Source organism: Dendrobates tinctorius, unplaced genomic scaffold, assembly GCF_039654945.1.
Source record: "Dendrobates tinctorius isolate UK_male_01 unplaced genomic scaffold, ASM3965494v1 ptg000105l, whole genome shotgun sequence".
Taxonomy (NCBI): Eukaryota; Metazoa; Chordata; class Amphibia; order Anura; family Dendrobatidae; genus Dendrobates; species Dendrobates tinctorius.
The window spans coordinates 10,442,797-10,455,822 of record NW_027361773.1 but is presented as its reverse complement, the minus strand read 5'-3'; the positions used below and the strand labels follow the sequence as shown (position 1 = coordinate 10,455,822).

General features: G+C 45.4%; 1 protein-coding gene across 8 annotated transcripts in view; it reads right to left on the bottom strand.

Annotated features, from left to right (window-relative positions):
• The window catches only part of LOC141100498 (uncharacterized), a 300,902-nt gene that overhangs the window by 92,587 nt on the left and 195,289 nt on the right, over nucleotides 1–13,026 (bottom strand). For all 8 annotated transcript variants that reach the window (XM_073589049.1, XM_073589053.1, XM_073589052.1 and 5 more), the window contains one exon: nucleotides 6,358–6,447. In XM_073589049.1, the coding sequence (XP_073445150.1) occupies nucleotides 6,358–6,447 (90 nt within the window). The remainder of the gene's footprint in view (nucleotides 1–6,357; nucleotides 6,448–13,026) is intronic.

Genomic DNA, 13,026 nt, shown 5'->3' with positions numbered 1-13,026 from the left:
AGGGGTAACGGATACTGATATTTAACAGTAATTTTGTTGAGGGCACGATAGTCAATACAAGGTCTTAATGAACCATCCTTTTTAGCCACGAAAAAAAACCCAGCACCTAAGGGTGAAGAGGATGGTCTAATATGACCCTTCTCCAATGCCTCCTTAATATAGGATCGCATAGCCTCGTGCTCGGGTACAGATAAATTGAAAAGCCGACCCTTGGGGAATTTACACCCCGGGTTCAGCTCAATAGCACAGTCATAACTCCTATGAGGAGGCAACGACGCAGACTCATTCTCACTAAATACATCATAAAAGTCAGCCAAATAGTCAGGAACATCATGTGACTGGGGAGAGGTGGAGAAAACAGGAGCATCACTAAGGGCACACCGACAACCCCAACTCATCACAGACAAAGATTTCCAATCCAGAACTGGATTATGGATTTGCAACCAGGGAAACCCCAGAACAATGGTATCATGCAAATTATGCAACACCAAAAATCTGCAATTTTCTTGATGGTCTGGGGCGACCCGCATTACCACCTGGGTCCAAAACTGAGTTTTATTCTTCGCCAAAGGAGTAGCATCAATACCCCTCAAAGGGATAGGCGTCCGCAGAGGTGTCATAGGAAATCCACAACGTTTAGCAAAATCCAAGTCCATCAGGTTCAGAGCTGCTCCTGAATCCACAAAAGCCTTGGCAGAAAATGTGGACAGGGAGCAGATCAGAGTAATTGCCAGAAGAAACTTAGGTTGAACACCACCCACAGAAAACGTGTGTTCACAACGTTTCTCTCGTTTAGGGCAGACAGAAATAATATGCGAGGCATCTCCACAAAAAAAACACAGCTTATTACGCCTTCTGAACTCCTGACGTTGCGCCCTAGACAAAACTCTATCACATTGCATAGGTTCAGACATTTGTTCAACAGGTGGTTACATCTCTCGTGTAGTTTTGCGTTCACGTAAACGCCGATCCACCTGAATGGCTAATGACATAGAATCGTCAAGACCAGAGGGAACAGGAAATCCCACCATAGTATCTTTTACAGTTTCTGACAAACCCTTCCGAAAGAGGGCTGCCAAGGCACCATCATTCCAGGTAGTAAGGACCGCCCACTTTCGGAATTTTTGACAGTACAAATCTGCCGAATCCCGACCCTGGCTTAATGCCAACAGGGTCTTTTCAGCCTGATCAATAGCATTAGGTTCATCATACAACAACCCCAAGGCTTGAAAAAATGCGTTCACATTATTCAGAATAGGATCATCAGGTTTCAAAGAAAACGCCCAATCCTGGGGATCGCCACGCAGCAAAGAGATGACAATTTTAACCTGCTGCGCGGAGTTCCCCGACGAGTTAGGCTTCAAGGCAAAAAATAATTTACAATTATTCTTGAAATTCAAGAATTTAGACCGATCCCCCAAAAATAGATCAGGAGAAGGAATCTTTGGTTCAGCAGCATGTGAATGAGCAAGATAGGCGGAAATTCCCCGCACTTCAGCAGCGAGCTGCTCCACACGATCAGACAATTGCTTCATCTCCATTGACAGAAAAATTCCCCCTACGGCCTCAGAGATATAGAGGAAAAAATATGCACACAAAAAAAAAATAAAAAAATTCTGACACCCTTTTTTTTTTTTCTCTTTTTTTTTTTTTTTTTTTTTTTTACAATTCTCTCCTGCTATTGAGTACCCTAGGATCTGCGGTATGGCTGGTGATACTGTTATGATGAGTCACCAAAGGAGGAAAAAATAAAATACCAGCTAAGTCCAGAAAAACCAAAGAGGTTGGCAGCTATCGGATTGCAGACCCCTGAACCTATCCACAACAACTAGCAGTAGCCGTGGGGGGTTCCTACGGTGCCCTAGACCCCTTGATCACAGCCGGAGAACTATATAGCCTAAAGACAGAAAGGGGAAAAACTAAACTGCCCCAGAGCAGACCCCAAAGCAATAGGCAGCCCCCAACATATAATGACGGTGAAGCAAGATGAAAACACTAACACAGATAGAAAGATAGGTTGAGCAAATGATGGGGCCCAAGCTAACTACATAGGACAGGATAGGAAAGCTGCTGTCTGCCATCCGCAAAAACCCTATAAAAATGAGCCAACCGACTGATAGGAAAAACAGGCCCTGAAGTCGCTAGGCTTCAAAAGACTATATCAGCACTCAGGTATATTCTGAAGACAGAGCAAAATATCAACAGATCAGAGACAAAAATGGAATCCAGCTTACCCCCGGCCGGGGATGGCAGAACTCCCAAAAAACAAGGCAAAACAAAAACAAAACTGAAGAGTACAAAGCAGAGCAGAAAAACTTAGCTTTGAGATGCAGGAATCAGACTGGTCTCCAGGAATCCAGCAGGAAAATCACCAGCCAGGAAGAAGGGCGTCGGCAGCCTTATATTCAGTCCTCAATTCCAGCCACCCAGTCATCATCCAGCTGCCCAGGTGTTTGGTAATCAGTCTCACTACCTTCATTCACTAGAGGAGGGAGTTCATCAGACCTCACGAAAAATGAACTCACAACAGTTTTGTACTGAAGAGTTTCTCCTTAAAGTGAGTTCCTTACACCAGGAACGTATTTCATGTTTTGTAATGAACAACCTGCCTGCGGGACTGGTGTTGGGGTTCCCCTGGTTACATCTGCATAATCCTGTGATTGATTGGGAATCTCGGGATATTGTTAAATGGGGTCCCTATTGCTCTGAAAAATGTCTTGTTTCTGTGTCCGTGTTGTCCGTGGGTCTAGAGGGCATTCCGGAGTGCCTGATAGATTATACGGACGTTTTCTCCGAAAAAGAGGCTGAGGTTTTACCACCACACCGCCCATTTGATTGTGCCATTGACCTGGTTCCAGGTGCTAAATTGCCCAAAGCCTGCCTGTATAACCTCTCGGGTCCAGAACGGGCTGCGATGAAGGAATATATTTCCGAGAGCCTCCGTAAGGGACATATTCGTCCTTCTGTTTCTCCTGTGGCGGCAGGGTTCTTTTTTGTAAAAAAAAAAAAAAAGACGGTGGTTTGCACCCATGCCTCGATTTTCGTGAGTTAAATAAAATAACTGTGAGGAATACTTATCCCCTTCCACTTATTCCTGATTTATACAATCAGTTGTCCGGAGCTAAGTGGTTTTTGAAATTAGATCTGCGGGGATATCCGAGTCCGGGACGGAGATGAGTGGAAGACCGCTTTTCTCACTACTGAAGGGTTGTTTGAAAATTGGTCATGCCCTTCGGCCTGACCAACGCTCCAGCGGTCTTCCAAAATTTCATAAATCATGTGTTCTCCGATTTGATTGGACGTTTTATGGTGGTGTATTTGGATGACATTTTAATCTACTCGCCTGATAAACAGGCTCACATTGGTCATGTTCGGGCAGTTGTCCAAAGGCTCAGGGAGAACTGTCTTTTTGCTAAACTTGAAAAATGTTTGTTTTTTGTTCAGGAACTGTCCTTTCTGGGGTTCATCGTGTCTGCTGAAGGGTATTGCATGGATCCTAATAAGGTGCAGGCCATTCTCGAGTGGGTTCAACCGTGTGATTTGAAGGGTCTGCAACATTTCCTAGGGTTCGCTAATTATTATCAGAAATTTATAAGGGGGTTCTCACAGGTGGTTAAACCCCTCACAGACATGACTCAAAAGGGGGCCGATATCAGGAATTGGTCAACCGCAGCGGTAGCGGCATTTCTGTTTTTGAAAAAATGTTTCATGTCGGCCCCGGTTCTTATTCAACCGGACCCCTCTGAACCATTTATTGTTGAGGTAGACGCCTCAGAGGTGGGGGTGGGGGCGGTATTGTCCCAGGGACCCGCCACTTTGACCAATTTAAGACCTTGCGCCTTTTTCTCAAAGAAGTTCTCCCCTGCGGAGAGAAACTATGATGTGGGCAATCGGGAACTTCTTGCCGTAAAATTGGCTTTTGCAGAATGGAGGCATTTTTTGGAGGGGCTGTTCATCCTATAACGGTAATCACGGACCACAAAAACCTAGCTTACATTGAGTCAGCTAAAAGGTTGACTCCCAGACAGGCTAGATGGTCACTTTTTTTTTCCCGATTCAACTTCTCGATCACTTTTCGACCAGGATCCAAGAATATCAGAGCGAATGCGTTGTCACGCAGTCTAGATCCGGTGTGCCCCCCGGAACCTCCATCCTCCATTCTTCAGCCTGGGGTGGTGGTGGCAGAGGTTTCTAATGTGTTGGAACGGGAGATTCGAGAAGCCCAGGCTCTTGCACTTCCAGCTAAGCCGGTGGGTAAACTTTTTGTGCCAGCTCAGTTTCGTCTCAAGGTCCTCCAGAAATTCCATGACTCAGTTCTGGGTGGACATCCAGGGATCTCAGCGACCCGGAAGGCCATTGCTAGAATATTCTGGTGGTCTTCTTTAGTCTCTCATGTTGGGGAGCATGTGTCTGCGTGTGAAATTTGTGCCCGTGCGAAAACTCCCCATAATCTGCCGGCCGGGGAATTGGTACCACTGCCAATTCCTGAGAGACCATGGACTCATCTGTCCATGGATTTCATCACCAACCTTCCCCCTTCCAAGGGTAATACCGTGGTCTGGGTCGTAGTGGACAGGTTTAGTAAGCAGGCACATTTCGTACCTTTGGCAGCTCTACCTAATGCGGAAACATTGTCCAGATTGTTTGTGGAGCATGTGGTGCGGTCGCATGGGGTACCCCTGAATGTGGTGTCTGATAGGGGAGTGCAATTTGTGTCCAGATTTTGGAGAGCTTTTTGTAGTAGGTTGGGTATTGGTCTGTCCTTTTCATCCGCCTACCATCCAGAGACTAATGGGCAGACTGAGCGGACCAATCAGTCTCTGGAGCAAATTCTGCGTTGTTTGACCTCAGCCCGACAGGATGATTGGTGTTCCGTGTTACCATTGGCTGAGTTTGCATTTAACAACCGCACTAACCAGTCTACGGGTACATCTCCATTTTTTTGCAATTATGGGTTTCATCCTCATTTTGGAGAATTTTCCCGCTTGAATTCTGGGTGTCCTGGGGCGGATGAGACGATCCAGCGGTTGGGGGAGGTATGGCGGGAGGTCCAGAATAACATTACGAAGGCCCAGGACAAATTTAAATTTTTTGCGGACAAAAAACGATCCGTGGGTCCAGTGTTTCAGGTCGGAGATAAGGTATGGTTATCCACCAAAAATATAAGGCTCAAGGTCCCCTCTGCGAAGCTTGGACCCAAGTTTATAGGTCCCTATGTAATTACCGAAGCAGTTAACACGGTGGCTTTTCGGTTGAGTCTTCCGCCATCTCAAAGGATCCCTAATGTTTTCCATAAGGCCCTTTTGAAACCTGTGAGGTCTGGTGGGGAGGGATCATCTTCTTCCCCGACACCGGTTTTGGTAGATGGGCAGGCTGAGTACGATGTGGAACGAATTGTCGACTCCAGGTTGGTCCGTCGCGCCCTTCAGTATCTGATACATTGGAAGGGCTACGGTCCTGAGGAACGCTCGTGGGTTCCTGCTCGATCAGTTCATGCGGATCGGTTGATCCGAGCCTTTCACGCCAAGTACCCTGAAAGACCTGGGGGTTCGGTGGCCCCCCATTGAGAGGAGGGTACTGTCATGATCCAGGACGGGATTTCGCTTTGACCCGTCCTGGTTAGATTATGGGTTAATTGTGCTGCCTCTCTCTGGCAGAAGGAGGCTATTTAGTGCTCACTGGACCTGGGTCCGGTGTCAGTTATACTCCTGCCCTCGGCTGAGTTAAGTGACCTCTTGTATACGTGTGCCTTGTGCCTGATATCTTGCTTGCTTGTTCGGTTGTGATCCGCTTCTGTCCCTGTTACGAGTTCTGCCTGACCCTCTTGTACTGCGCTGCCTCTCGTGTATGACTCTCTGCTTGTGACCCGACTTCTCTCTGCTTGTCCCCTTGGTACCACGTCGCCCTCTTGTGTATGACCTTTGGCTTTGTCGGACTACCCGTCTGTTTGTCCCTCCTGTACCTCGTTTGCCCGTACTGCTGTGACCTCTGGTTTGCCTTACTCTGAGTTGTTGTATGGTGTCCTGTCCTATCTGAAAATAGGATGCTAAGCCCCGCCCCCTTGCAGTCACATGACCATAGGTCCCGTGCCAGATTATTCATTTCAGTGTCCGCAGGTCTTGTGCCTGTGCAGTGCGGTGTCTCTGACAGTACTTATTTTTTTTTTTACTGTATAGTATAAAATAAAATAAAAAGACTTATAATGAAGGCAAGGCTAGGTTAATATCATAGCCTGGAATCAATTTCTGCATGAATTTCATTTTTCTGTTCTGAATTACAAACACTAGTGTGAACCTAGCCTATTTTATTTCTAGATTAAGAAAGGCAATACATGATCATATTAAGTATTATTATTACCTTTTGTTATTGTTTCATTCACATTAGTTGGCACTTCACAATTAGATGACTCCTTTCCAATCTGTATATTTGTAGTTCTGCCATGAACCTCTGAGATAGAAACAAGAGATACAGTAGATGATAATTACATCTAAGACGTCATCGACACATACAATGACTTCTTTATTACTACGAAAATGCAATGAATGGGGGTACTTGAACGGTTCACAACATATGATAAAAATATATATCATGGTCAGTAACTTCTTTCCACACTATTACATATATTTTGATCAGATTGATCTCACGGATGCAGTGCTCCCCAGATCAGTGGCTGTAATGTATAGCCCTATGACACTCTAACCCAACAAAGCATCAATTTTGTGAACAGTAATTGTCTGTAACTGTCACACACCGACCAGACTGGAAGAGAAGAAGAGGAGAGCAGTGGGGGGACCCTGCCAGTAAGATGGAGAAGCCGTGAAGATCTATGGGTGAACAAGTGCTATTTAATTTTTTAATAGAACACTTGGGCCAAAACTTTTGCTAAAAATCTCTGGTGTATACTCATATGGTCAAATTTCCCTTTTTATGTGCACACTTTGCAGATTTGCCTGCAGAATTTTCTCCACAGAATCTGCACCTCTTGGCCGAAAGCACAGTTAAAAATCCGCGTGTTTTTGATGCATTTTTCAAGCATTTTTCCATGCGGATTGTATGCGTTTTATAAGCTAAATAAAGATATGTTGTTTAACAGAAAAAGATTTGTGAAGACATTTCTGGTCCAACCTCTTCTTTTACATTTGTCCAACCCACACTCAATTACACATACAAGTTGTGGCCAAAAAGTATTGACACCCCTGCAATTCTGTCAGATAATACTCAGTTTCTTCCTGAAAATGGCTGCAAACACAAATTCTTTGGTATTATTATCTTCATTTCATTGGTCTTAAATGAAAAAACACAAAAAGAATTGTCCTAAAGCCAAATTGGATATAATTCCACACTAAACATAAAAAAGAGGGTGGACAAAAGTATTGGCACTGTTGAAAAATCATGTGATGCTTCTCTAATTTGTGTAATTAACAGCACCTGTAACTTACCTGTGGCACCTAACATGTGTTGGCAATAACTAAATCACACTTGCAGCCAGTTGACATGGATTAAAGTTGACTCAACCTCTGTCCTGTGTCCTTGTGTGTACCACATTTAGCATGGAGAAAAGAAAGAAGACCAAAGAACTGTCTGAGGACTTGAGAAACCAAATTGTCTGGAAGCATGAGCAATCTCAAGGCTACAAGTCCATCTCCAAAGACCTGAATGTTCCTGTGTCTACCGTGCGCAGTGTCATCAAGAAGTTTAAAGCCCATGGCACTGTGGCTAACCTCCCTAGATGTGGACGGAAAAGAAAAATTGACAAGAGATTTCAACGCAAGATCGTGCGGATGTTGGATAAAGAACCTCGACTAACATCCAAACAAGTTCAAGCTGCCCTGCAGTCCGAGGGTACAACAGTGTCAAGCCGTACTATCCGTCGGCATCTGAATGAAAAGGGACTTATGGTAGGAGACCCAGGAAGACCCCTCTTCTTACCCCGAGACATAAAAAAGCCAGGCTGGAGTTTGCCAAAACTTACCTGAAAAAGCCTAAAATGTTTTAGAAGAATGTTCTCTGGTCTGATGAGACAAAAGTAGAGCTTTTTGGGCAAAGGCATCAACATAGAGTTTTTAGGAGAAAAAAAGAGGCATTCAAAGAAAAGAACACGGTCCCTACAGTCAAACATGGCGGAGGTTCCCTGATGTTTTGGGGTTGCTTTGCTGCCTCTGACACTGGACTGCTTGACCGTGTGCATGACATTATGAAGTCTGAAGACTACCAACAAATTTTGCAGCATAATGTAGGGCCCAGTGTGAGAAAGCTGGGTCTCCCTCAGAGGTCATGGGTCTTCCAGCAGGACAATGACCCAAAACACACTTTAGAAAGCACTAGAAAATGGTTTGAGAGAAAGCACTGGAGACTTCTAAGGTGGCCAGCAATGAGTCCATACCTGAATCCCATAGAACACCTGTGGAGAGATCTAAAAATGGCAGTTTGGAGAAGGCAGCCTTCAAATATCAGGGACCTGGAGCAGTTTGCCAAAGAAGAATGGTCTAAAATTCCAGCAGAGCATTGTAAGAAACTCATTGATGGTTTCCGGAAGCGGTTGGTCGCAGTTATTTTGGCTAAAGGTTGTGCAACCAAGTATTAGGCTGAGGGTGCCAATACTTTTGTCTGGCCCATTTTTGGAGCTTTGTGTGAAATCATCAATGTTTTGCTTTTTGCTTCATACTCTTTTGTGTTTTTTCATTTAATACAAATTAAAAGAAGATAATAATACCAAAGAATTTGTGTTTGCAATCATTTTCAGGAAGAAACAGTATTATCTGACAGAATTGCAGGGGTGTCAATACTTTTGGACACAACTGTAGATAGATATGGGATAGATAGATTGTTAGATAGGGGATAGCTAGATATATATATCCATAGATACTGTATATCTATAGATATATCCATATATCTTTAGATATATCCATAGACACATCTATAGATATATCCATAGATATATCTATCTATTGATATATTTATGAATAGAGATAGATAGATAAATAATAGCAAGGCTGATGTTTATTAATGAACAATATGTTTAATTTTGAAAAAAAAAAAAGCGGCTATGAATATCAGCTCGCAGATGTGACTTCTCTATAGGCCTCCGATGACACACTGAGCGGAGATAGCCCTCCAGCAGTGTGTCATCGGTACTGTTGAGCGATACCATCCGATATCGTGAAATATCGGATCGGATTGGATCGGAACGATACCAAAAAAGTATCGGATATCGCCAATTCCGATACCGATACCGGAAACCAATGCAAGTCAATGGGACAGAAATATCGGAATTAAAATAAACCCTTTCTTTCCTTGTAGGTTAATTCTACATGAAGAAAAACAACTAAGAATAATGTAGAATGTATTGGGGGAGGTGGAGGAGACATTAAAGGCATAGAGGTTTAGCCAAATCAAATGGAATAGCAGGAATAATTTTTTTTTTTTAAGACGTTCGGAGTTACAAAGATATTGACTATGTTAACCTTTTTTATATTTTGTCAGATATGTATGTTTCACTACTTCCATGCTCTTCACCTTCTTTTTTACTTCTCCCACACTTTCTCCTTCATGATCCTCAGCAGCAGCAGCATCTTTTTCATCAACTTCTTCACCTTATTCATCTTCTTCTTCTTCACCTTCTTCCTATTATTCTTTTTTTTTACATTCTTCAGATTCTTCTTATTCAACTATTATTCTTCTTCATAGTCTACTTCTTCATCTTCTTCCTATTCTTCTTCTTCATCATATTCTTATTTGTGACAGGCATTCCTGTAGTTGTTATCTATAAAAGTTTGAAGATTACACCAGCCGTTCTGCTTGTCACAAAAGATTTACAACAGGATTTGTCTGCGTTCAGTTTGGCCTGCAGCAGCAGGCATTTTCCAGGGGCACCACGAGGAGGAGCGGACTCACCCCCATACACTGCTTAGTCTTCGTCTGCTTATAATTTAGATATCTTTAGCTCTGATTTTTGGTCTTATGCTTAATGTTCTTCTGCTTTTTGTTCTTCTGCTTCTTGGTCTTCTGTCTCTTGTTGTTCTGTATCTTGGTGGTTGTCTTCACGTTCTTTGTCCTCTTGGTCATCCTCTTCAGGGTCATCTTTTTGGTCTTCTTTGGGGTGGTCTTCAGGGTCGTCGTCAGGGAGATCCAGAGTGATTACCAAAAACCATTTCAAAAAGTTTGAACTTGGAAATGTAGCAGAAGGTACAAGAAGGCTGAGGAACTGCCGAGAAGCAGCTGACGGTACTGGAACCCAGATGGGTAGCAGAAGGAACAAGAGCCAATGGAAGTACCGAGGACCAGCTAATGGTACTGGAACCCGGTTACTAAGCAGGAAGTACCTGTGCTAGAAAGCACTACCAAGGACCAGCAGACATTGCTGGAACTCGGATACTGAGAAGGAGGCACCTAAGCTAAAGGCACTGTCGAGAACCAGCTGACGGTGCTGAAACCCGGATGGTTAGCAGAAGGTACCCATGAAAAACAAAGTTGCAAGGCCGCGAGCCGGCCGCAGTTACTGAAACCCACAGTCCTACAGGGGGTGCTTGTCCTATTGGCACTACAGAACCAGCCTTTATTGCCAGAACCCGCAGCCCACATAGGAAGCACCTAAACTGCAGGCACCATAGAGCCAGCTAACCCGACCGCAACACGACAGGACAATGTATTGGTGCCAAAGTGACGTTGACACTTCCCTGAAACAGCTGACGGTGCTGGAACCCAGAGGGGCAGCAGAAGGAACAAGAGCCAATGGCACTACCGCGGACCAGCTGACGGTACTGGAACCCGGTGACTAAGCAGGAGGTACCTGTGCTAGAAAGCACTACCAAGGACCAGCAGACGTTGCTGGAACTCAGATACCGAGATGGAGGCACCTAAGCCAAAGGCACTGCCAAGAACCAGCTGATGATGCTGGAACCCGGAGGGGCAGCAGAAGGAACAAGAGGCAATGGAACTACAGAGGACCAGCTGACGGTGCTGGAACCCGGATGGGTAGCAGAAGGAACAAGAGCCAATGGCACTACCAAGGACCAGCTGACGTTACTGGAACCCGGTTACTAAGCAGGAGGTACCTGTGCAAGAAAGCACTACCAAGGACCAGCAGACGTTGCTGGAACTCGGATACCGAGAAGGAGGCACCTAAGCCAAAGGCACTGCCGAGAACCAGCTGACGGTACTGGAACCCGGATGGGTAGCAGAAGGTACCCATGAAAAACAAAGTTGCAAGGCCGCGAGCCTTGCAACTTTGTGTGGACAGAGCAGGAGAAATTGCCGGTCACACAGCAGGGGATCAGCTGACGTTACTTAACCCCAGTAACACAGGAGCAAGTGTCGATTGTGCAGACGGCACTTCTGAGCAGCAACTGGCGGTGTTGGAGCCCATGGTAAATACTAGAGACAGAGTGGAGCCAGAGGCCTTATTGGAGCAAGTTTAAAATCAGTAGTAGTGTGAATGTGGACAGAGCAGGAGACATTGCCTGACACAAAGCAGGGGAGCAGCTGACGTTACTGAACCCCACTAACACAGGAGCTAGTGTTTTTCTCTGTGCAGACGGCACTTCTGAGCAACAACTGGCGGTGTTGGAGCCCAGGATCAATCATGGTGTAGGCTGAGGCCTACTTGGAGCAAGTTTAAAATCTGATGTAGTTTGAATGTGGAGGGAGCAGGAGATATTGCTGGACACACAGCAGGGGAGCAGCTGGCGTTACTGAACCCCACTAACACAGGAGCTAGTGTTTTTCTCTGTGCAGACGGCACTTCTGAGCAACAACTGGCGGTGTTGGAGCCCAGGGTCAATCAAGGAGTAGGCTGAGGCCTAATTGGAGCAAATTTAATATCTGATGCGGGGTGAATGTGGAGGGAGCAGGAGATATTGCCGTACACACAGCATGGGAGCAGCTGGCGCTACTGAACCCCACTAATACAGGAGCTAGTGTTTTTCTCTGTGCAGACGACACTTCTGAGCAACAACTGGCGGTGTTGGAGCCCAGGGTCAATCAAGGAGTAGGCTGAGGCCTAATTGGAGCAAATTTAATATCTGATGCGGGGTGAATGTGGAGGGAGCAGGAGATATTGCCGTACACACAGCATGGGAGCAGCTGGCGCTACTGAACCCCACTAACACAGGAGCTAGTGTTTTTTTCTGTGCAGACGGCACTTCTGAGCAACAACTGGCGGTGTTGGAGCCCTGGATCAATCATGGTGTAGGCTGAGGCCTACTTGGATCAAGTTTAAAATCTGATGTACTTTGAATGTGGAGGGAGCAGGAGATATTGCCATACACACAGCAGGGGAGCAGCTGGCCTTACTGAACCCCACTAACACAGGAGCTAGTGTTTTTCTCTGTGCAGACGGCACTTCTGAGCAACAACTGGTGGTGTTGGAGCCCAGGATCAATCATGGTGTAGGCTGAGGCCTACTTGGAGCAAGTTTAAAATCTGATGTAGTTTGAATGTGAAGGGAGCAGGAAATATTGCCGAACACACAGCAGGGGAGCAGCTGGCGTTACTGAACCCCACTAACACAGGAGCTAGTGTTTTTTTCTGTGCAGATGGCACTTCTGAGTATCAACTGGTCGTGTTGGAGCCCAGGGATTACAGTTCAGGTGGTAGAAACATGAACACAACAGGAGACCTGGATACTGTTGCCAACCAATTATTTAATCTGGAAGAGGACTGGCAAATTTAGGCGAGATCCAGGCCTTGTTCATTTTCAGAAAAGTAAGCCGGTCAACGTTATCACAGGATAGTCACATGTGACGGTCTGTTAGTACACCACCTGCGGCACTAAAGACACGTTCCGATAATACACTAGCAGCAGGGCAAGCCAGCACCTCCAATGCATACTGGCTAAGCTCTGGCCAGGTATCCAGCTTAGAGACCCAAAACTTGAAGGGGAAAGAGCCGTCTGGGAGTACATTGAGAGGGCAAGGCATGTAGTCTGTCACCATCTGACGGAAACGTTGCCTCCTGCTGACTGGAGCCGTCTGTGATGGTGTAGACATTTGTGGCGGACACACAAAACTTTGCCACATTTGCGCCATA